Source organism: Bos javanicus, chromosome X (genome assembly GCF_032452875.1).
Source record: "Bos javanicus breed banteng chromosome X, ARS-OSU_banteng_1.0, whole genome shotgun sequence".
Classification (NCBI taxonomy): Eukaryota; Metazoa; Chordata; class Mammalia; order Artiodactyla; family Bovidae; genus Bos; species Bos javanicus.
In genome coordinates this window covers 56,375,799-56,400,378 of record NC_083897.1, presented here as the reverse complement: position 1 = coordinate 56,400,378, position 24,580 = coordinate 56,375,799, and the positions used below count along the sequence as shown (strand labels likewise).

Below are 24,580 nucleotides of genomic sequence, written 5' to 3'. Positions count from 1 at the left end.
TCTTACCTTTTGAAGGAATTGGATGTTTTCAGGACATTCCTTAACACTATGTATGCAAAAAGAAAGGACTCTGCAGATGCAATGCAATGTGCCATCATCCATAGTGAAAAAATGTCCATTAAAAACGCTCTCTCAAACTGGTCCTTAAAGTCACATGTGGACCACATTTAGCCATTTTATAGAGATTTCAGAAGCTTCTAACTTTTTATTGATAAACTACTTTTCTCTCTCTCTCTTATCTTTCTGTCTTCTTCTTTTCTTTCCTTCCTTCCTTCCTTCTTCCGTCTATCTCTCTCCCCCTCTCCTTCTCCCTTTTCCTTTATTTGCTTCATTAAACTTATCCTCCTTCCAGGAACATTTCAACAAAATCATTCTACTCTAGTATTTTTGCTGTTTATAGGCATTATTCTGTTTCCTATTTAGAATTACCTCTGTAGTCATCAAGCCTCAGAGACATGTACGAGAGATTCAAGTTATTCAGATTTCCCAGATTGGTAGTCCTGTGCTGGTCAGGAAGAAAAAAAAAAATTTTCCCTGGTCTAATGAAGATGAAAAGGCAGTTTTCTTTGTGTTGCCATCTGGGTAGTATCTAAGAGCATTTCAGTCAGTCATATTTATCTGTTTTGTAAATGAAGGATGATGAAATCTTAGTGACAACCAATGAGTCACAAAAGCAGTTTGTATTTGATTCTTCACAAGAATATTACTGGCTAAACAGAACACTATTGACTGTACAAAATGGAAATATTTGGCTCCTCTCTTATATTAGTTGGCACTCTCCTAAGATAAAGGTAAAAACCCCAAATCAATGTTATGGAATGAAGCATTTTCAACATCTGTGTAAAATCTGCAAGCAAAAGGAGTTAAAATAAAATGATAGATTATTATAGAAAATAATCACTTTCTTATTTTAATTGCATGCTTATTGAAAATGAACTACTAAGACAGCCAAAATCAGTCTCTTTGTGGTAGCCTTGTGAAATCATTAAGCATAAGAAAAACATATACATTATCTTACAAGGGAGTAAATATGCAGTACCCCAAATTAACCCTAGATGCCTTGAGAAAAAGTGACACTTTAGGAAATAGAAGCTTTTCTGGGATCATATGAAAGGAGAAAAATTTTCCACATACCTACGGAGGATGGTATGTCTTTCCACACATCAAGGATATTCTTGAAGAGTTGTTCATTTGCTTCCACGGAAAGGGATTCAGCATTGAAGGTGAGCATCACGCCAATTCCCAAGGAATCAGGTAAAATGATGATATTCTGTGGTATAATGATTTCCAGGGGCTAGAATTATGTTCCATAAGGATTTATATGTCCAACATTTTATCACTACTACTTTAATAGAAGCAGCTTGGATGAACAATAAAGACCAAAGAGGGGTTCAAAGTACAGAGAGGAGAGAAATTTCTGTTTTAGCACTAAACAGCATGCTATCCAACACTTGAGAAGAGCTTTCCCTATGTCATAAGGTTGTTATTGTTTAATATTCTCCTATATTTTTAGGAGAAAAATTATATATGTAAAAAGCAGAATATATTTCTAACAGAGAAATTTGTTGAAATTTCACTAAGTATGATGTATAATGATAGAAGAAACATCACTTGTTTGATTTCAGATTCATTTTAGCACATTAATGAATACTAAATTTAGTAAGGAATGAACCAATTAACAAATACAAAATCACTGGTTATCATCCAGTTCATTCAAATCAGAAATAGAAAATTAACTCTAAAATAGCTTGAGCTTAAATATTTACAAGGAACAGCCTTATAATATTTTTCACTGCTTGAAATGTAACAGTCATCCTCCCTTCAAAAAAATTATAGAATTTATTATCCAATTTACATAATCTTAAAATATCTTCAATTCAGAGAGGTACTAGGTGATGAAATATTAAGAAATATCTAAGAATTTCTAAATTTCATGATGCACAAAACAATGTGACAAAACGCCCAAACTATAGATATTGTCACGTTAATCATATTTCCCTTAAAAATGAACAATCAATTCCTCTTATCATGTCTCCAATTTAGCAATTTAAGGGAAAAAATGTCAGAAACTATACTTGCCAAACCCAGCGCACTCAGGCCAAGTGCTTGTGGCCATGCCTCAGTCTCAGCAACAACAATTCTTAAAACTAAAATGGGGATCCAGAGGCCAAAAGCAATTTTAATGCGTTCCCTGGGCACTCGCATGAGCAACTGAATCAGAAAAGAGATGAAGGAAGAGAGAAAAAGAAATTGCAAGAAAAAAGATTGTCTCAAAAAATTTGTTTAGAATAGAGCTGAGCTGCTGTAAATCAGAAAGCATCAGAGGTAATTCTCTTGCTTCTCAGATGATTCCTGAAGTAATCAGATATTCTTTTAGCACACATAGCTCCCTTGTAGCTTTATAGCTTTTGTAATCTAGCACTGTTGGAAAAATTATTTTTAGTACATCCTGTTTCAGAAGACACTCTCTCCTCCCTTATATTAGAGTCCTTTCTCTTTTAATGGGTCAAGACACTAGGGCATTTAGCTAAAAATTCTATTTTTGAATTCACTTAAGGTATCCTAATTAGGCCAGAAAATGATGAAAAAAAAATCCTCTTCTCTCATTGTTTCCATAATAATTAACAGATTGCTCGAAAAGAAAGTAATTCTTCTTGCTTAGTAGTCAAGTTGAACACAGAATTCAATCTTCCTGAATGACTTTTCAAATAAGTATTAACTTGGATCAATACTGAGGTTTTCAATAACACACGATGTGATGTAAAAAAAATAAGATGCAGGAAGTGATGGAAGACTTTCCAAGTGAGGAATACTATAATATTTATACTAAAACTTACCTGAACTCATATTTAAGTGGCTTTGTCTGGGGCTCGGTTCAGTGTTTTTGACATTATAAATTGTGATTTTTATATAATCATAGGTGACAACAGAATGATCATCTAATTGGATTGTTAAATCTGACCAAAACTTGAAAAAACAGCCTTCATTAATGATCTGACAACTGTTCTGTGTAATCTGTCAGAGATATACGAGATAACTCTGAAAACTGTGCAATGTGTGATTGCAAAAACTGTGCAAAAGTGATTCAGAAGTACAAAAAAGTTTTCTCCTGGACTTTTGTATAACACTAAACTGCTAAAACTTTAGTGTTTGACAAAATGGGGAATTTAAAAAGATTTGTTGATTCATCTCTTTTTAATATAATTTTCAATAGGAAAAAAATGTCATTTCTACCATTATATGTATATTGTGTGTGTGAGTGTGTGAGGTTTATGTTATGTTTGAGCTCTTTATATAAATGATGTGTATAGTATTTTTACAACTATTCATATTTTAGATGCTGTGCCATATTTTCATGTTTATAATTATTTAAGAGTTGAGAGTTGATATGCATTAGCTTTTAAAGTGTTGAATCCTTGATCAGAAATTCTAAGTATAAAGTATACTATAAGAGAATACTTTATGATAACTTGCTATCTATCATAGTTTACTAAAATCTGGATAAAGAAAGGGCATATACATAATAATGCATAATGAGATGCAGAGAACTAAAAGCAAGGGTTATAAACTCATATGCCTAAGAGGGCCAGTTATTATAAATACATAAACATGGATGGATAGAGAATGCATAGCATATGTTCCATCCAAAAGTGGGCAGGCACCAATTGGTTCCAGTTGATTATGGCCAGATAGTAATGTTGGATCATTGGTTTTTCAATAGAAATCCAGATTTTAAGTGTAAACTAGGGATTCAGTTCAGTTCAGTCGCTCAGTCGTGTCCGACTCTTTGCTACCCCACGAATCGCAGCACGCCAGGCCTCCCTGTCCATCACCAACTCCCGGAGTTCACCCAAACTCATGTCCATCGAGTCGGTGATGCCATCCAGCCATCTCATCCTCTGTCATCCCCTTTTCCTCCTACCCCAATCCCTCCCAGCATCAGAGTCTTTTCCAATGAGTCAACTCTTCGCATGAGGTGGTTCATTTAAAAACAAATACAAAACATCACTGTGCCAGACAAAGTCTATCTGCAGAACAGACTTAGCACTCTGGACTAAGAAACCATCAGTGACTTTTGTTTATCCATTACTACCTTCTGGCACTCAATACTTACCTTTTAGGTCTCAGTTCTAATATAGATATTGTTACTCGTATTTTTAAACCTTTTAAGAGTTTCACAGTTGGAAATACTCAAATTATGTTACACAATAATTTCCAGGGATCTTACGTTATTTGGCAGGGTCACATCAGACATAACCTCAGATTCTGCATCAATGATGTGATATCCATCTGCTGAGCTGAAGAAAATCTTTAGTCTTTTTTCAGAACCAATAGCCAGGTCAACTGTCACTGGCTTATGACCAAGTGTTGGAAACACCTGTAGGTATAAAACCAAATACGGCCAAAAGGCCAAAAATGACATTCTGTCTAAGGTGAAAATTCTCCCGCCCGTTTGCTTAACAGGTGTATAGAACCCAGAATGATTTTTAAAATTACATATTTAGAGACCTATGTATTACAACTTGTCATATCTGTTAACTCAACAAGAACAATTATATTCAGGTTCTAAATATTGAGTTTTCCTTCAAAGGCCAAATCTTCAAAAATCATAAGAGTTTTATATGGCCTTGTATCCTATGTGCTGTATTTAAATTCCTTGCCTTGAGCTTCAGCAAATGAAGGAGCTCATCTGGTCTCTTAAACCGGTTTGCTGGATCAGCTGCCTGTATTTTTGCCAATATTCGTATATAGGCTTCATAGGACATGTAGTCTCCTTCGGAGTCTGCTGATTGATCAATGCACACTTGGTAGGGAATGAGAAAGGCCAGACATGTTAACCTACCATAGACTGGGTGTACTCTAGGCTATTATGGTTCCTAGTCCAAGGAAACAAAAAGCCAAACAGGATACATTGCCAAGTTCAGGTCACAGTAGAGGACTGGGCATCACAGGTTTCACCATACTGAACTCATGTGGTGGGATTCAAGAACTGGAGTGAGGATTTAGACAAGGAACTGTATATCAGGCCAGACAGACTGTTGGTACTTACCTTCTTTGCTTCCCAGCTCCATACCAGGCAGCTCTGACCAATCAGCAGACACCCAGGAACAAACCCATATCCAAATACTGACAACTGACCCAATGTCCAATTTAGGGAGATCAGATCAGGGATGTGATTTGTGTCAGGACAGGCCCAGACTATCTATATAGTAGTCTGTGCTATTTATAAAAGAACATATTTATTGTACAAATGGCTCAGCCGGTAAAGAAATCCGCCCACAATTTGGGAGACCTGGGTTCGATCCCTGGGTTGGGAAGATCCCCTGGAGAAGGGAAAGGCTACCCACTCCAGTCGTCTGGCCTGGAGAACCCATGGACTGTATAGTCCATGGGGTCACAAAGAGTCGGACACAACTGAGCGACTTTCACTTTCAGACATTTGAGGAGCAGCCATAAACATTACCCCATCTATATTGTACACATGTGATGTTTTAGTCTATAAAATATAATATGTAAACAGATCCTAACCTAAGATATGATTGTATTTCATGAATACCTTACTGGGGTCTATCATGATGTGTCCCTATCAGTGCTTTGAAAAACTCCATGGACCAACCAGTTCAAAATCTCCTAGGATGTTTGCTAAAAATACAGATTCCCCAGGCCCCATTCCAAACCTAATTTGGCCTGGAGTTCGCCTGAGGTCTAAACTTTTAACAAATGCTTCAGATGATTCTAAGAAGCTACCGGATTCTATGTAGTACCACTGGTTCATTAATCAGTCTTTATTAATACAGAATAAACACAGAATAATTTTATTTATGTTGAGTTCTGAAGCACTGTAAAAAGATAATAAAGATAAAAATAGTCTCCAGTTTATGAAATGTGATTAAAAATCATCAGCGACTTAATTGTTTGGGACACTAAATGGTTACCTTATGAGGCTGATCCATAGAAGTTCAGTTAAACCAAAATAAGGGCGGAAACAGTACTTGCAATCCAAATAAGCCTAACCAGCATTTCTTGTAATAGTTCTAGAGAGAAATGTGTTTAGAGATCCAGCTTGGAAGGAATATAGAGCCACCCTTTCCTCCCCACTCCCACCTATTATAGTCCTGGTCATGAGAGCAAAGGCTTTCTTTTCCTTTATTCGTCTACCAGGGGGTTCCCCACTCTACCACTGTCACATCTTTCCTTACCTTCCCTCTGCTCTCCACCCCTCACTAAGAGAGAAAAGGGACTTTCTCAGCTTCAAGTCATTGGGGTAGCACCCAAAGCTTGTGTTTGTGGCTTTAGAAGAGGAGTTTTTCATGTTAACTACAGGAATTGGGAGTGAGGAGCTGGTAGGGAGTTCCTGTAAGGGGAGGGGTCAGGGATTTCCCTCACATTCTCCCTTGGTTTGGTACCTGCAAATTGTCTAGAAAAGGGTTAAATGATAATTATTGACATGGTATATTCAAATTACATTAACTGTAGAAGAATAGCATCTATATTTCTCCTACTATATTCCAAATACTGTTCTGTTTACAATTTCTCAAAAGAAAGCCCAATGAAAATGGAGACCACTCACTTTAATGGCAGTGTTTTCATCAAAGGACTTTGGTGCCCATGCATACAGGTGAATCGATGATTTCAAAGCAATTGCAATATATGTTGTTTCTTCATGTTGGACTACAATGATAAAATACAAAGAAGTAACAATGCCACAGGGTTAACAAGAACACTCAAGTATTTGTATTTGTTGTTAAAAATGTCGTAACAATGACAATTAAGAAGGCAATAGCATCCAGAATGATTTATGGATTCAATGCAATCTCTAAAATCCCAATGGCCCCCTATGTACAAACAGAAATGCTGATTAAAATTCACATGGAATTAGAAGAGGCCAAAATGCTCTTAAAAATAAAAAACAACGTTGGAGGACTCACAGTACCCAGTTTCTAAACTTATTATAAGCTATAGTAATCAAAGCAGTGTAGTACTGACATAAGGATAGGCATATAGATCAATGGAGTAGAACTGAATGTCTATAAATAAAGTACATTTATGGTCATGGTGCCAAGAATATTCAATAGAGAAACAACAATTTCTTCATCAAATGGTACTGAGACAACTGAATATCTACATATAAAAAAATGAACTGGATGTCTTACCTTAATCCATATATACAATAATTAACTTGAAATGGATCAAAGACCTAAATGTAAGAGCTAAAACTATGAAGCTATTAAAAGTAAATAAACCCTCATGGTAATAGATTCTCATATTTGACACCAAAAGCATAAACAACAAAAGAAATAAACAGCTAAATTGGGTTTCATTAAAATTCACTCTTCTATGCATCAAAGGACACTATCAACAGAGTGAAAAGACAAAGTATGGAACAGGAATAAATATTTCCAAATCATATATCTGTAAGGGTTTAGTATCCAGAATATACAAAAAACACAACTCAATAACAAAAGGATAAATAGCCCAAGGGAGATATACAAATGGCCAATAAACACTTGAATGCTCAACAACATTATTCATGAGGGAAATGCAAATCAAAACTATAATGTGATGCCACTTTATACCTACTTGGATGGTTGGAACCAGAAGAAAGACATTTTAAACAATGAATTTATAATAGATAAACAAAAGATGAAGTATTTATACAATGCAATACTATTCAGCAATAAAAAGGAATACTGATGCATGTTGTACTGGTTATAGCATGGATGAACCTTGAAAACATGGTATGTGACAGAAGCTTGTCACAAAAGATTATATAATGTATAATTCCATTTAAGTACATCATGGAGAAAAGACAAATCTATAGCAGAGAAAGTAGATCAGTAGCTTATTCAGATTATGAAGGGAATAAGGTAAGAGGAATTAAATTTGCAGTGATTGCTAATGGCTATGATGTTTCTTGTTAGAATGATGAAAATCAGATCATGGTGATGGTTACACAACTCTATAAACATACTGCAACTCACTTAATTGTACGCTTTAATTGGGTATATTTCAATAGAGCTTTTTTATTAAAGAAAGAGAAAGTTTATAAAAAGTATATGTTTGCCCTTGGCCAGACCTTCTGGCTCTTATGAAATATGTTGTCCTACTTCTAGATTTATGTTTATGCTAAATCCCTCTTCTTTGGCAGAGATACTGCTGCTGTCTTCTCTAGCCAGACTTCATCTAAGACTAATATATAAGAATTCTCTCTCTCCTTTCCTCTCCCTCTCTCATTCTCTCTCACTCTGTGTCTCTGCCTCTCTGAGTCTAGCTTCACTTTCTTTCTTTATTTTTTTTAACTGTTCAGAAGTAGGTCAAAGAATTATGATTAATAAATCCCCCAACAAGCAAACAAATTCTCTTTTAAGCAAATAATGCTGATAATTTCAATATATGGCAGTAATTGGTATCAGTCCACTATTTTGTGGACCTTGGAAGGCTATGAAAATACCATGCAAGTATGGTTATGTTGTTATTCTCCTTTGGGAAGGAGCTACTGTTCCACTCGTCAGTAGGACAAGTGTTATTAGAGAGCTGGGATGGATTGGAATGCAATCAGCCAGGAAAAGTAGACTAAACTAGTCCATTCATTTCACAAATGCACAGAACTATCTTTGCAAGGTTGACTATCTTTGTAAACTCTCTCTTATAGAACTAAAAACTTGATAAGTTATTAAGAGGTACTTCTGCTATATCAACTTCTGGGTTGACATCTGGGAATATTAAAGTAATGATACACAAAACTAGAAGAAAATAGTATATTTATTTAATACTTAAGTTGTCTGGGCACTCATTTCTACCTTTATTTGTGTGTATGTATGTATGTATATGGGCTTCCCTGGTGGCTCAGATGGTAAAACATCTGCCTGCAATGTGGGAGACTTGGGTTCGATCCCTGGGTTGGGAAGATCCCCTGGAGAAGAAAATGGCAACCCACTCCAGTACTCTTGCCTGGAGAATTCCATGGATGGAAGAGCCTGGTAGGCTATAGTACATGGCATCACATATGTATACATACATGAAACCTATCCTGGGAAAGCCTCTTAGTATGCAGAATAGAAATGGTCAGTCAGGATAAAAATATCCTGCCACAACTCATATTGCTAAGTTGCTTCAGTCGTGTCCGACTCTGTGTGACCCCATAGATGGCAGCCCACCAGGCTCCCCCGTCCCTGGGATTCACCAGGCAAGAACACTGAAGTGGGTTGCCATTTCCTTCTCCAAAGCATGAAAGTGAAAAGTGAAAGTGAAGTCGCTCAGTCGTGTCCGACTCTAGCGACCCCATGGACTGCAGCCTACCAGGCTCCTCTGTCCATGGGATTTTCTAGGCAAAAGTACTGGAGTGGGGTGCCATTGCCTTCTCTGAACTCATATGATTCCAACTATCTCTTACCTATGCCACTAGTTCTGACTGATAGACAATTAGTAAAGAGGAAAGAAGAAAAAAAAGGCTAAGAGTAGAGGGGATTTGCTTCAGAAATAGAAAGAATGGGAAAACATTACTTCCAAGTTGTTGAGAGATGACAGCAGGACTCTGAGACCCTGGATTTGTTACTCCATTCCACAGTGGATGGTTGTGAAGACACAGGGGATATGAAAACACACTAATCAGACAGGAAATATTTTGCAATTATACTCATGAATATCATAAGTGGGAATGAGAGCCAGCAGATAATTGATAAATTTTCTTTTTGACTCATGGTAAAGTTTCTTGGTCAGTATTAAGAGGGATTTTCCAATTTTTAAAAAAGGAATCATTATGGGATTCTATTTTATTGCTGCTCCAAGGAAAGACAATGTCATATAAATCTTGCAGGTTACTGAAGACACATTAACATTTATACAATTGAAGTTAAATAGAAGCAGGAAGAAACATCAGTTAATGTGAACTAATTAGAGTGAGTGGGAAGGGAAGAAAGGAGGAAAAGTAAACCAAATTTAACTTCAATAGCTATTTCAGTCAATCAATATTTTTTCAATAACAGCCATTATTGTGACATAAAAGACTTGAAAGATGTCTCAGAGAAATTTACTCATTTTTGTATTTGAAGTTGCAAATGTTTTCCTTTCTCTACTTTACCTTTCACAAGAATGTACTTCACCAAATGAAAGGAGGCAAAATTTATATAGCTGAGGTAAATGGCAACATATTCCAGTATTCTTGCCTGGGAAATTCAAAGGACTAGGGAGCCTGGCAGGCTACAGTCCAAGACGTCACAAAAGAGTTGGACATGGCAATGACTAAACAATAACAACAAAAACAAATGTGAAATGAGACTTACGGACACTGAAGTGTTCACAGCCTGTCAACTTATCAATTGATTTGCAGGCTTCTTCTGTTTTGAGCATTTCCTCTTGTCTTCTTTTACTTTCTGGATCATCATTCAAAATCTTATTTCTCAGCCACGTCAAATGATACACTCGAAGTCTGTTCTTACGGCCTGATAGATAAGAAAAGACACAGTGTTTTAATTCAGTCTTTTTTCTTTTTTTTTTACATATTAGAAGAACAAAAAAAGGTAAAGGTATTTTGTCTTTTTAATCAAATCTTTTAATTAAAGTAAAAAGCAGTTTTAAAAAACTATACTGCATTGAGTTTCCCCTTTAGAGTTTGGAAATATGATAGCAAAGTTTCTTTTAGTCTCTCACTTCCAAGAAATAGCTGAAGTGTCTACCAGCTATCAATGTAGAAGTGAATGTACAATACTTCTTTGGAACAGGTTAAGACTACTACTATGTGGGCAACAGAATTACCATCCATTCATTTGTTCCTTAGCTTTTAATTTAAGCCATGAGTTTTTTGGGACTCAGAGACCTAGAAGCTATCTCTGGTAGTGTGCATATATGAGAAGATATGTCTGGTGTACTGATTGTTAGGCATCCTCAGCCAGTGAGATGGGTGTCTCTCTCTGTACTCTTTCATTCCAGTAAACTTACAAAGAAATCCAATGGTTTATTACTTTTTCTCAGCCCAATCTATCTTTAATGTTATTTTTCTAATTGTAAATCCCATCAAATTCTTACAGTTCTTTCAGAAAAACAAGCCATTAAAATCACACATTTATTTTCATATATAGTACTTTATAGTCATTTAAAGACTATAAGATTTCTAGGCCCAACATTAAGATTCTTATTCATGTAATCTTAAACATATTTTTAATCATTTTTCAGTAGTGTTAGAATTCAAGTATCTATATCTATTGTCATTCTGTTCTCAAATAACAAAGTTGAGCTCCAAACTATCAGGTATCTTTCTATACTAACATTCTCTGTACTATCTTATGCAAAAATAATCCACATTTAAGAGAAACTTCAGCAATAAAAAGAGAATATTTGGGTTAGAGAAAGCTGGAGAAAAAGAAATCTGTTATCCAGATGTGCAGCCTGCAAGCCATCCAGATGTATTCAAAAACTAAATGTTGCTTCCATGTGCCTCAAACAATTATAAATGAATGGCCATGAAAAATGATTTAAAAAATCATGATACTTTGGTATATATTTCTAGGGGATTTTCTCTAACCAAAACTTAAAGCAACATTAATCATATTTAGGACTATACATAATCATTAGTTAATGTGAAATATCATTATTAGGTATAGACAGGAAGTATATAAGCACATAAAATTACTGTGATTAGCATCATTTTATCCTATAGTTAAAACATTTAACATTTTTTTCCAATCTTTTTCAAGAGTAATTTTTTGCCTAAAGTCAGCATTAATGTTAGTGCTTTTCTGATACCAAGTACTGTTTAGTAATCACAATAATTATTAACATCCATATACTTGATCTCTCATATTCCAAGGTTCAGGCTCTGACTGACTCAAACTAAAAAGTTCTACTACTATGTGGGAAGAATAGAGGATCCATTCTTGTTACTAGCCCTATCTGTAGACCCTTATTATAGGGCTGTGGTAGGTACAACAGACTCTCATTTTTATCCAGTTATTGGCCTCTTTGTTCCTTGTTGCTTCTAACACATCACAGGAAAGGTATATACTGGAGGTTACTGTGGTGGTGAGTGCATGGGTGGCTGAAGCTGTGACTTCCAAAGTTGTACATGGTTATTGACAGAAGACCTGATAGGATGCAAATGGCATGGTTTTTCCTTTCCCTGACCTAGTAGAGGTACATTGCAATCAAATATCCAGACATCAAAGGAGAGTCAGAAGTTTAAATTGTAAATAGTTAAGAAAATGCAAGTAGGAAAGCCTGGTGTCCCAATTAAAAATTATATTTACAGTGCTTTCCTCGGAACACTTTCACTTGAGAAAGTCTTTAGCCCAGTTTACAACCTAATTAATCTGCATAATAACTCAGCTAATTTTAGTTCTTAAACAAACCTGAGATGGTAATCAGCAAATTGAGTGGCTCTACAACTTGAATCTGACGGAATGGTCTTCTCTTTATAAGTTTAGTAATGTCTGCCTTTCCACTTCTGTCCATCAGATACAGATTCGATCGAGTTCCCAACAGTAAATTCACTCCTGTTCATATACAAAAAGAAAAGTGCTATATTAGCTCAGATTACATTTTTATAATTACATTTATATTAGTATTCTTGCTCCTCCAGTGAGCTGATCTATGTAAAGGTGATGTTTGTCATTTTAAGCTACTGTTGACTTCATTTTGTGTAACAGGGAACTCTCTACTAACAGAACAAATTTATTTTCATTAAAATATAGAAAATAACACCTTCTGATAATATTCCACTGGCTGGTGTCTGGTATGCCATCACACAGATAGAACTTTGTGTATATGTTAGTACCTTTTAGTAATGTCCCATACTTTACAAAAATCAGTCAACTCTTTTGAAAGTTACTATTAAATATTCATGAGGCCTAGTATATATAGTCTTTTTTAAAATTTTAATTATTTTTTAATTGAAGGATAATTGCTTTACAGAATTTTGTTGTTTTCTGTCAAACCTCAACATAGGTTTGAATCAGCCATAGGTACACGTATATCCCTTCCCTCTTGTTGGTTTCTCATTCCTAACTATAACAGCGATTTAATACTTTTAAATAATTATATGCAAATTATTTTAAAATTGGGTGATTCTGTGTTCATGCATATATTAAAAAACTTATATTGCTGAATGTCTATAAAATTCGTTCCTATTTCATATATTTACATTCCTATACTCTGTTATTTGTGTGCTGGCTGTATTCATTAAAATATAAGCACTGTTTAAAGACTGAATGAGAAGACTAAAATAGAAGATTCAACTAAATTTAGAATGCACTTCATATGGGGGTCAGGATCAAGACAGTGGAGTAGAAAGACTCTGAACACACCTCTTTCCATGGGCAAACAAAAATTACAACTATTTACAGAGCAACTGTCTATGAGAATGACCTAAAGCCTAGCAGGAAGATTTTCTGCAACTAAAGACATAAAGAAGGAGCCACAACAAGATGGGAAGGAATGACAGAGATGCAGTTTAGTAAAGACTCATATTCAAGAGCTGATGACTCATAAACAAGAGGTTCTGCCCAAGGAGTTTGGCATCCAAGATGCACATTGGGTTCCCCAGCCCGGGGGTCTGGCACTGGGAAGATGAGCTCCTAGAACAATTGGTTTTGAAAATCAAGTGGGGCTTATTTTCAGGAGAGCTGAAGGGCCATAAGTAAAAGAAATTCCATTTTTACAGGGCATACACAAAATCTCATATGCTTCAAGTTTCAAGGCAGACACGGTGGTTTGAAAGGTGCCTGGGTCAGACCCACTTGTTGATCTTGGAGAATCCCCTTGGAGAGACAGAAGCAGTTGGGACACCCCTGGGGACTGAGACACTGGCAGCGGCCATTTGGGGCATCTTGTTCTACCATGATGACACATACTAAAATCTTTTATATTTTAAAATATAAAATCACAAGTTATAAAAATGGGTTACTAGACATGAAGCTCATCTCTGGGTAGTTGCCTGACTGAAATGATAATGAAGTAAACTTTGCTTTCTTGTTATCTGACACATTACATTAGTAGAACTTTGAGGATGGCTTTTTTTTCTGCAAATCTGTAATATTTGCTACACTGCTCTATTTTTAATTTAAAATTCTGTCCCCTGTTCAATCATACATTAAGCAAAATCTATGAAACTGCAGGTTGGAGGTTGGCATTTATTTTGGATTTTTCACTTCCTTGCATTAATTTATTCTATTTCATTTATGATTCAGACTGGCTTCAGGTAAAAAACTGTCTCAGAATTACCAAGTGGTTAAAATTCTCCTTGAATAAAGGATTGAATTAGTCTATTAAAGTTAAGATATTATACAAGGAATTTTGTCTACAAATCCTCAAGATATTTTAAAAACAAGAACTTTTGAAGAAACTTCTTGCAATAATCTCATTAGGTATTATACATTGCATTCTATCACAAATTGAAAATACTAAGCTTGAATTTTCAAATAATTATAACCTAGTCCAATTTTATATTTTAGCAAAGTTAATTCAGGTTATAAAGAAAAACAGAATGAACAGGAGAGGGAGTAATTCAAACACCAAACTGCACTGAGTGAAAATAAATAAGCAAGTTAACTGCTCTCTCTGTGTGTACATACATGTGTATATGCATGTTTAATAACACATACAAACACACACACACACACACACACACATACATGGAAATGAGGAGGACATGGCAACCCACTCTAGTATTCTTGCCAGGATAATCACTTGGACAGAGAAGCCTGGTGGGTTATGGTCCACAGGGTCACAGAGTCAGATAGGATTGAAGTGACTTAGCATGTATGCATAATTGAAAACAGTTGTGCTTAGTCGCTCAGTCATGTCCGACTCTTTGCAACCCCATGAACTGTAGCCCACTAGGCTCCTCTGTCCATGGCGATTATCCAGGCAAGAATACTGTAGCGGGTTGGCATTCCCTTCTCCAGGGGATCTTTCTAACCCAGGGATCAAACCCAGGTCTCCTGCATGGCAGGCAGATTCTTTACCATCTGAGTCACCAGGGAAGCCCTGAAAACAGTTTGTCAATAGCAAATACATATTTTATATCTGTGCTTTTACACTAGTTTTTATATAGATAAAAATGTACTCTTTAAAACACAACTCAGTTTTAAGAAATCAAACTTACCCCACAAAGAACCACAGCAGATCTCAGAAGTGAATTCCTTTTCATACATATGGATTAGTGGTTTTTTACATTCATAAGAGACATATAATGGGTTAACATTAACGTCAGAGGGTCGCTTAGATGATTTCTCAGGTACTTCCACTAATCCAGCATATACTGTGAAGAGAAGATATTGAGAGAACTTACTAGTGTGTACACCATACGCACTTGAGTGTTTTTACAAATGAGACACAGCTTAGAAAAATTCCTTTTCCTTTATTGTATTTTATTTTTTATGGAGCTATCATTTCTATAATTCATAAATCATCAGATGACACAAATCAAGACAGAATATATTTCTGTATATGAATGCATTTCAAGTTACTGTGATTAGATATCAAATGAAATCCAGATGAGGGAGCCAATTTCTCAATTATAGTTTGAATTTAGGTGCTATAAAGATTTAGTGAAGAGTAGATTTTTTAAAAATCCATCTGAATTTATGTCACTGAGTATCAGAATGACTTCTTTTCTGATAATGAACCAGTGGTTTTTGACAAACTGTATTTAATATGGAATAGACTGCAGCATTTGAAGATTATATTAAATACACTTACAGATGGCACTGGCAAAGTCAGCATTTGCAGTCCTTTCAGAATCATTGGAGGGAGATGAGTGGTTGGCAGAGAAACCTGATTCTGTTGATACTTCTGATATGTCCACAGTGTCATTCTCAGCATCAGGTACTGCGGGTGCAGCACCTGGGGCAATGGCATTTGAGGCCTCACTTCTACCACCTGACTCCTAAAAGATGATCAAAAATTGATATTGACTTTATTAAGAAATTAACAGGGAGAGAAATGTAAGATGCCTAGGGGTTACTTGAAAGAGGGAATGCAAATTTTGTAACATCTGTAATTCTTGATCCTTATAAAACCCACATTTACCAGTAGAACTCAATAATGTTAGCAGAAAAGAAAGAACTAACTTATAGTGAGACAACTGATGTCAGAACAGAAATTAATGGAGCATGAAATCCTCAGCTATATAATTTGGGGACTTAAAATTTGTGGAAATTTTACTATGCATCAGATATCCTGTTAGGCATCTTATTTACAGATTGTTGTGAATCCTTGCAACAACACCAAAAGTAAGTTTGATTATCTCCCTTTTACTTATAAGGAAACTAAAGCTTATTGAAGTTAAACAATCTATTCAAGGTAATATAAATAATTAGGGGGATTAAAGTTTGAAGCCAAAGTCTGTCTGATTCCAAACCTTATGCTTTCAGTTACATTATTTCAAATAGCTGCATGCAAAAATAAAAAAGTACTATTGTGCTGGATTCAATTTCATTTTGTCAAAGGACAAAGCTAATGATAGAAAATCAACCAACACAATTTCAAGACTGCAAAAATGCTTCAGTGAAGGTCTAGCTAGATTCTATTGACTTACAGATAAGAAATTCAAGGATAAAGTCACAAAATGTGACAGAATTTATGTGGGATGCCATATCCGATGGCAAAACATACCAATTCTTTTTGGTAAGCCTGTTTGCAAATAAGCATTTCTTTTATGTATAAACAGTGATTCTTGGCATTGATACAGTTATCCTGTCCTACCAAAAATTTGTTTTTATGACCTTTCCTACCATAAAAGTATTATATGCCAACATGTCCTTTTAAAATGAAAATGAAAGGAAGATCTATTCTCTCCGCAAATGTTTAAAACATTTCTTAAGATAACTGGAGATACCCAGGGGTGCTATGAAAACCATGCTGGGACATCTTGTTTTAATGTCTTTAATTAAGATAAGTAGGTAGGTAGGTAAGAGCTACCTACTAGGATGGATGAGCAGATGGGTAGATAGAAAGACAAGCAGATAGACTGACAGACAGTCAGGCAGATATAGATTCCTTTTTACTGATATTGCTTTCCCATTGGAAATCATCTAGGGAATTTCTTCCTACCTTGGAAAGAAAAACTTCCTAGGGAGTTTTTTTGTTTGTTTGTTTTGTTTCTTTCCTTCCTTGATTTCTTTTTTAATTAATTAATTAATTTTAATTGGAGGCTAATTACTTTACAATATTGCAGTGGTTTTTGCCATACATTGACATGAATCAGCCATGGGTGTACATGTGTCCCCCATGCTGAACCCCTCCCATCTCCCTCCCCATCCCATCCTTCAGAGTTGTCTCAGTGCACTGGCTTTGAGTGCCCTGTTTCATGCATCAAACTTGGACTGGTGATCTATTACATATGGTAATATACATGTTTCAATGCTAGTCTCTCAAATCATCCCACCCTTGCCTTCTCCCACAGAGTCCAAAAGTCTGTTCTTCATATCTGTGTCTCTCTTGCTGTCTCACATATACGCTCATCATTACCATTTTTCTAAATTCCATATATGTGCATTAGTATACTGTATTGGTGTTTTTCTTTCTCACCTACTTCATTCTGTATAATAGGCTCTGGTTTTATTCACCTCATTAGAACTGATTCAAATGCATTTTTTTAAATAACTGAGTAAAGTTCCATTGTGTATATATACCACAGCTTTCTTATCCATTCATCTGCTGATGGACATCTAGGTTGCTTCCATGTCCTGGCTATTGTAAACAGTGTTGTGATGAACATTGGGGTACACGTCACTTTCAATTCTGGTTTCCTTGGTGCATATGCCCAGCAGTGGGATTGCTGAGTCATATGGCAGTTCTATTTCCAGTTCTTTAAGGAATCTCCACACTGTTCTCCATAGTGACTGTACTAGTTTGCATTCCCACCAACAGTGTAAGAGAGTTCCCTTTGGCATTTATTGTTTGTAGACTTTTGGATAGCAGTCATTCTGACGGGTGTGAGAAGGTACCTCATTGTAGTTTGATTTGCATTTCTTTGATAATGAGTGATGCTGAGCATCTTTTTATGCGTTTGTTAGCCATCTGTATGTCTTCTTTGGAGAAATGTCTGTTTACTTCTTTGGCCCACTTTTGCATTGGATTGTTTGTTTTTCTGCTATTGAGCTACATGAGCTGTTTTTATATTTTGGAGATTAATTCTTTTGTCAATTGCTTCATTTGCTATTATTTTCTCCCAATCTGAAGGCTGTCTTTTCATCTTGCTTATAGTTTCCTTCGTTGTGCAAAAGCTTTTAAGTTTAATTATGTCCCATTTTTTTATTTTTGCTTTTATTTCCATTACTCTGGGAAGTGGGTCATAGAGGATCCTGCCGTGATTTATGTCAGAAAGTTTTTTGCCTATGTTTTCCTCTAGAGTTTTATAGTTTCTGGTCTTACATTTAGATCGTTAATCCATTTTGAGTTTATTTTTGTATATGGTGTTAGAAAGTGTTCTAGTTTTTTTCTTTACAGGTGGTTGACCAGTTTTCCCAGCATCACTTGTTAAAGAGATTGTCTTTCTCCATTGTATATTCTTGCCTCCTTTGTCAAAGATAAGGTGCCCATAGGTGCATGGATTTATCTCTGGGCTTTCTATTTTGTTCCATTGATCTATGTTTCTGTCTTTGTGTCAGTACCATACTGTCTTGATGACTGTAGCTTTGTAGCATAGTCTGAAGTCAGGCAGGTTGAGTCCTCCAGTTCCATTCTTCTTTCTCAAGATCACTTTGGCTATTTGAGGCTTTTTGCATTTGCATACAAATTGTGAAATCATTTCTTCTAGTTCTCTGAAAAACACCATTGGTAGCTTGATAGGGATTGCATTGAATCTATAGATTGCTTTAGGTAGTATACTCATTTTCACTATATTAATTCTTCCAATCCATGAACATGGTATATTTCTCCATCTATTTGTGTCCTCTTTGATTTCTTTCATCAGTGTTTTATAGTTTTGTATATATAGGTCTTTTGTGTCTTTAGGTAGATTTATTCCTAAGTATTTTATTCTTTTCATTGTGATGGTGAATGGAATTGATTCCTTAATTTCTCTTTCCGTTTTCTCATTGTTAGTGTATAGGAATGCAAGGGATTTCTGTGTGGTAATTTTATATCCTACAACATTACTCTATTCATTGATTAGCTCTAGTAATTTTCTGGTGGTGTCTTTAGGGTTTTCTATGCAGAGAATCATGTCATCTGCAAACAGTGAGAGTTTTACTTCTTTTCTAATCTGGATTCCTTTTATTTCTTTTTCTTCTCTGATTGCTGTGGCTAAAACTTCCAAAACTATGTTCAATAGTAGTGGTAAGAGTGGGCACCCTTGTTTTGTTCCTGACTTTAGGGGAAATGCTTTCAATTTTTCACTGCTGAGGACAATGTTTGCTGTGGGTTTATCATATATGGCTTTTATTATGTTGAGGTATGTTCCTTCTGTGCCTGCTTTCTGAAGGGTGTTTTTTTTTTAATCATAAATGGATGTTGAATTTTGTCAAAGGCTTTCTCTGCATCTATTGAGATCATCATATGTTTTTTTCTTTCAGTTTGTTAATGTGGTGTATCACATTGATTGATTTGCAAATACTGAAGAATCTTTGCATCCCTGGGATAAAAGCCCACTTGGTCATGATGCATGATTTTTTTAATATGTTGTTGGATTCTGTCTGCTAGAATTTTGTTGAGGATTTTTGCATCTCTGTTCTTCAGTGATATTGGCCTGTAGTTTTCTTGTTTTGGCATCTTTGTCTGGTTTTGGTATTAGGGTGATCGTGGCCTCATAGAATGAGTTTGGTAGTTTACCTTCCTCTGCAATTCTAGAAGAGTTTGAGTAGGACAGATGTTCAGATCAGATCAGATCAGATCAGTCGCTCAGTCGTGTCCGACTCTTTGCGACCCCATGAATCGCAGCACGCCAGGCCTCCCTGTCCATCACCAACTCCCAGAGCTCACTGAGACTCATGTCCATCGAGTCAGTGACACCATCCAGCCATCTCATCCTCTGTCGTCCCCTTTTCCTCCTGCTCCCAATCCCTCCCAGCATCAGAGTCTTTTCCAATGAGTCAACTCTTTGCATGAGGTGGCCAAAGTACTGGAGTTTCAGCTTTAGCATCATTCCTTCCAAAGAAATCCCAGGGCTGATCTCCTTCAGAATGGACTGGTTGGATCTCCTTGCAGTCCAAGGGACTCTCAAGAGTCTTCTCCAACACCACAGTTCAAAAGCATCAATTCTTCGGCACTCAGCCTTCTTCACAGTCCAACTCTCACATCCATACATGACCACAGGAAAAACCATAGCCCTGAACGGACGGACCTTTGTTGGCAAAGTAATGTCTCTGCTTTTGAATATGCTATCTAGGTTGGTCATAACTTTCCTTCCAAGGAGTAAGCGTCTTTTAATTTCATGGCTCCAGTCACCATCTGTAGTGATAGGTGTTAGCTCTTCTCTAAAGTTTTGGTAGAATTCAGCTGTGAAGCCATCTGGTCCTGGGCTTTTGTTTGTTGGAAGACTTTTGATTATAGTTTCGATTTCCGTGCTTGTGATGAGTCTGTTAAGATTTTCTATTTTTCCTGGTTCAGTTTTGGAAGGTTATACTTTTCTAGGAATTCGTCCATTTCTTCCAAGTTGTCCATTTATTGTTATATAGTTGCTGATAGTAGTCTCTTATTATCCTTTGTATTTCTGTGTTGTCTGTTGTGATTTCTCCATTTTCATTTCTAATTTTGTTGATTCTTCCTTGATTTCTTACCATAATTACTGTATACCTACCATAACCCAAGCCTGAGGTTGGACCCTGGGACTGGATGAGTAGGTGAAGAACAGTTGTCAAGGATGGATTAAACATAGTATGAGTTGGGTCATGAAGGATGACTAGTTCAAAAGCAGAGAAGAGGTAAGGGGAAGCCATATAGACAGAGAAAATTTCTGGCATAGGGTCATTAATTCATGAAAGAGCAAGGCATCTTCTAAGTTAGTTTGTATGATAGGACAATGGGCTGGGGAAGTAAATTGGCATGATAATTCTTCTGTCTGGAATCTCAGCTCTGTTTTCAGATATCCAATACTCCACATTTGTCAAGAACTATTTCAAATAGCACATGTTTCAAGAAATCTTCTCTGTGATAATTCCTATTTATCTACCATCTGTGAAGCTATTTGAGTATTTTAAAACTTACCTATAAAGTCAGTAAATGTTTTTTGAATGTCAAAATCATTGTCTAAACACAGTACATTACTTCCGTTTAAATTGTCTGTGTTAACAGTTCCTCAAAAAGTTAAAATACAAGCTAATAATTCCATTCCTAGGTATACAGATCAAAGAACTAAAAACTGCAGATCCAACAACAGATACTTGTACAGCAATGTTCACAGCAGCCAAAGATGAAAATGACTCAAGTGTCTATCAAAAGATGAATGGATAAAAAAAATGTGATGTATTCATACTATTTATTAAGCCTTAAAAAGGAAGGAAATTCTGATATATGATGCTAAATGGATGAACCTTGAAAATATTATGCTGAGACAGACAGAAAAAGACAAATATTGTGTGATTCTGCTCATATAAGGTACCTATACAAAAGTAGAATGGAGGTTATTGGGAACTTTGGAGGATAATGGGGAGTTTATTGTTTGAGGTGATAAAAAATCTCCAGAAATTACTAGTATTAATGATTGTACAACACTGTGAATGTACTTAACTCCATTGAACTGTACACTTAAAAATAGTTAAAATGTGAAACTTTCTGTTACGTGTATTCTATCACAATAAAAATCTCCCAGAAAAAATGTATGTATTAAGAGACACTATCCCAAGCATATTGTTCATGGAGTTCTCCATTTTTCCTTCTCCATTTCCTTCTTCATTCCCTTCTCCATTTGCCATTTCCTCTTGATGAAAGTGAAGGAGGGGAGTGAAAATTCTGGCTTAAAACTCAACATTCAAAAAACTAAGATCATGGCATCTGGTCCCATCACTTCATGGCAAATAGATGGGGAAATAATGGAAACAGTGACAGACCATTTTCTTGGGCTCAAAAATCACTTTAGTGGTGACTGCAGCAATGAAATTAAAAGATGCTTGCTCCATGGAAGAAAAACTATGACCAATCTTGACAGCATATTGAAAAGCAGAGACATTACTTTGCCGACAAAAGTCCATCTAGTCAAAGGTATGGTTTTTCCAGTGGTTATGTATGGATGTGAAAGTTGGACTGTGAAGAAAGCTGAGTGCAGAAGAATTGATGCTTTTGAACTGTGGTGGTGGAGAAGACTCTTGAGAGTCCCTTGGACTGCAAGGAGATCAAACCAGTCAATCCTAAAGGAATCAGTCCTGAATATTGATTGGAAGCACTGATGCTGAAGCTGAAACTCCAATACTGTGGCCACCTGATGTGAAGAACTGACTCATTTGAAAAGACCCTGATGCTGGGAAATATTGAAGGCAAGAGGAGGAGGGGACAAAAGAGGATGAGAAGGTTGCATGGCATCACCGACTTGATGGATATGAGTTTGAGTAAGCTCTGAGAGTTGGTAATGGACAGGGAAGCCTGGTGTGCTGCAGTCCATGAGGTCACAAAGAGTTGGACATGACCGAGTGACTGAACTGAACTGATCCCAAGCATATGATCTGAGTAATAAAGGTGGACAAATAAGATATTTTTGTTCTTGGAAGAAAATAGGAAGCATCCAAATTAGAAGAAATAAAGATGTATCTACAGATATAATTTAAAATGTTAAGACTTTGGAATAGAAGTTTAAAATATATTTGTAATGGCTGGAAATATGACATATCACATGAATAAATGCATTTACAAAGAGATGAATTCATTCTCCTTTTCAAATGGTGTATTACCTCTAGTTGATGTTCAAATTCCTGGAATACTGGTCTCTCCAATATTGGATCATCTGTCTCTGAGCAATTTTCTCCTCCATTCAGTTCTTGGGCTTCACTTTCTTCATTGGTTCCACTGACTCCCTCATTTCCATTACTCTCCTTGCCTCTTCTTCCACTGCCTACATTCGCTGTGTGTTCTTCATGGTCTCCAATGGCTGCACTGTCCCCACTGGCTGCACTTCCTCCATGGCTTCTATTAACTCTCTGACTTCCATAGCTGCTGAAAGATCCTTCTCCTCTATCACTTCCATCTTTACCATCTTGCTTGTAGCTTCTGCCTCTGCCACAGCTTGGCCTGATAACAAGATTCAGTTAATGATAGAAAGTCACCCAACGAAAATAAATGTCAACAAATGAAACAAAATTAGGTTGACTAACACATATGTATCATCTCCAGGCATGTTTTTGCTCTATGTGAACACTACTGGTATGATATAGATATGAAAAATGTCCCTATGTCCTGTCAATCTTAATATTGAATTAACATCATAGTCACCATCAACTCCCTGCCTACATTTGCATGACAGATGGAAAAGGATGTATTAGGAACATGTATTAGGTTAGCAGTAATAATATGTTTTTTTCTTAAATCATAGATTATTTCATACATTAGCAACTTCACAGCCACATGAATGATCAAGCCCATATTTTTGGCTCAACCATAACATATTTGAATATTTCTTATATTTAATTTATGTTAATTTAAACACATGCCTTGATCTTCTAACATGTGTATCATCCATTCTGCAACAGATTTTCATTGATTTTTCTACTACTATCACCAGGAAGTTTAGTAATATAGATCTCATTTAGTTAATATAGTCACTTAATTACTTGCTAGGACCACCAAGCTTAGCAAAATGTCTCAATAATCTTTTGCATAAGAGACAACATAAATAAGTAACTATGATAATTCTAAAAGCAAATGAATTTGAGATCAGAATTCCTGGTAGTTTTCTTGGTAAAAAAAAAAAAAGAAAAAATGTTGAATAATCTGTAGTCTGTTCTGTCATATAAAGCCTTGGTAACAGTTGAAAATTAACAAAACAAAATATGAATTTCAATATTATAAAGCAAACAATTTTCCCACTGTTATTTTTCTAAAAATACAAAAATATACTATGTTAATGAATCATCTTTAAGAGCAGTTTAAATACAAACCATAAGCAAATGTAAAATAAGAACACATTGGCTGTTTATAAAGCAGGACCAAGTAACTATATGTATAGCAGAGAACTGGTGGTATGCCAAAAACAATACTTGACTAAATATTATCACTTTGAGTAGCTACTCTATAAGAAGATAAAACTGAATGAGCATTGAATTTAGTTCTTCAGTTTTCAGAGTCTCAAGGATGTTAGTAAGTTGGAGCTTAAAACTATCAAGTGGGTATTAAATATGCTCAGCAAATTTAGAGATTTTGTTCTCTAAAGCCCTAAATATCAGGGCTTCAACTTACAATTATTAAGAAGCACACTACTTAATTTGTCACCCCATTTATCACACTCATTGTATTTTACAGGGCAGAATGATCCAGTAGCATTAATTTTAAGAGAAACACCCAGATAATCCCAGTTATAAAGAACCTAATAAAGAGTTGAATGCTAATAAAGTATAATATTAAAAGAAATGCAAAATTAAGTGTTTTGTATTAAAATAATTTTTAATAAAATAATTTAAAAACCTATTATTGAAAATCGACCATTTACTAATATGCAAAT

At 35.7% G+C, this 24,580-nt stretch overlaps 1 protein-coding gene across 2 annotated transcripts in view; it reads right to left on the bottom strand.

Annotated features, from left to right (window-relative positions):
* Positions 1 to 24,580, bottom strand: part of NRK (Nik related kinase) — a 128,521-nt gene that overhangs the window by 6,878 nt on the left and 97,063 nt on the right. The window contains exons 19-27 of one of the 2 annotated variants that reach the window (XM_061409326.1): positions 22,818 to 23,154; positions 15,694 to 15,880; positions 15,098 to 15,253; positions 12,345 to 12,488; positions 10,284 to 10,442; positions 6,568 to 6,672; positions 4,662 to 4,804; positions 4,229 to 4,378; positions 1,135 to 1,270 (exon numbers count right to left, since the gene is read on the bottom strand). In XM_061409326.1, the coding sequence (XP_061265310.1) occupies positions 1,135 to 1,270; positions 4,229 to 4,378; positions 4,662 to 4,804; positions 6,568 to 6,672; positions 10,284 to 10,442; positions 12,345 to 12,488; positions 15,098 to 15,253; positions 15,694 to 15,880; positions 22,818 to 23,154 (1,517 nt within the window). The remainder of the gene's footprint in view (positions 1 to 1,134; positions 1,271 to 4,228; positions 4,379 to 4,661; positions 4,805 to 6,567; positions 6,673 to 10,283; positions 10,443 to 12,344; positions 12,489 to 15,097; positions 15,254 to 15,693; positions 15,881 to 22,817; positions 23,155 to 24,580) is intronic. The other variant, XM_061409325.1, reaches the window with a different exon arrangement.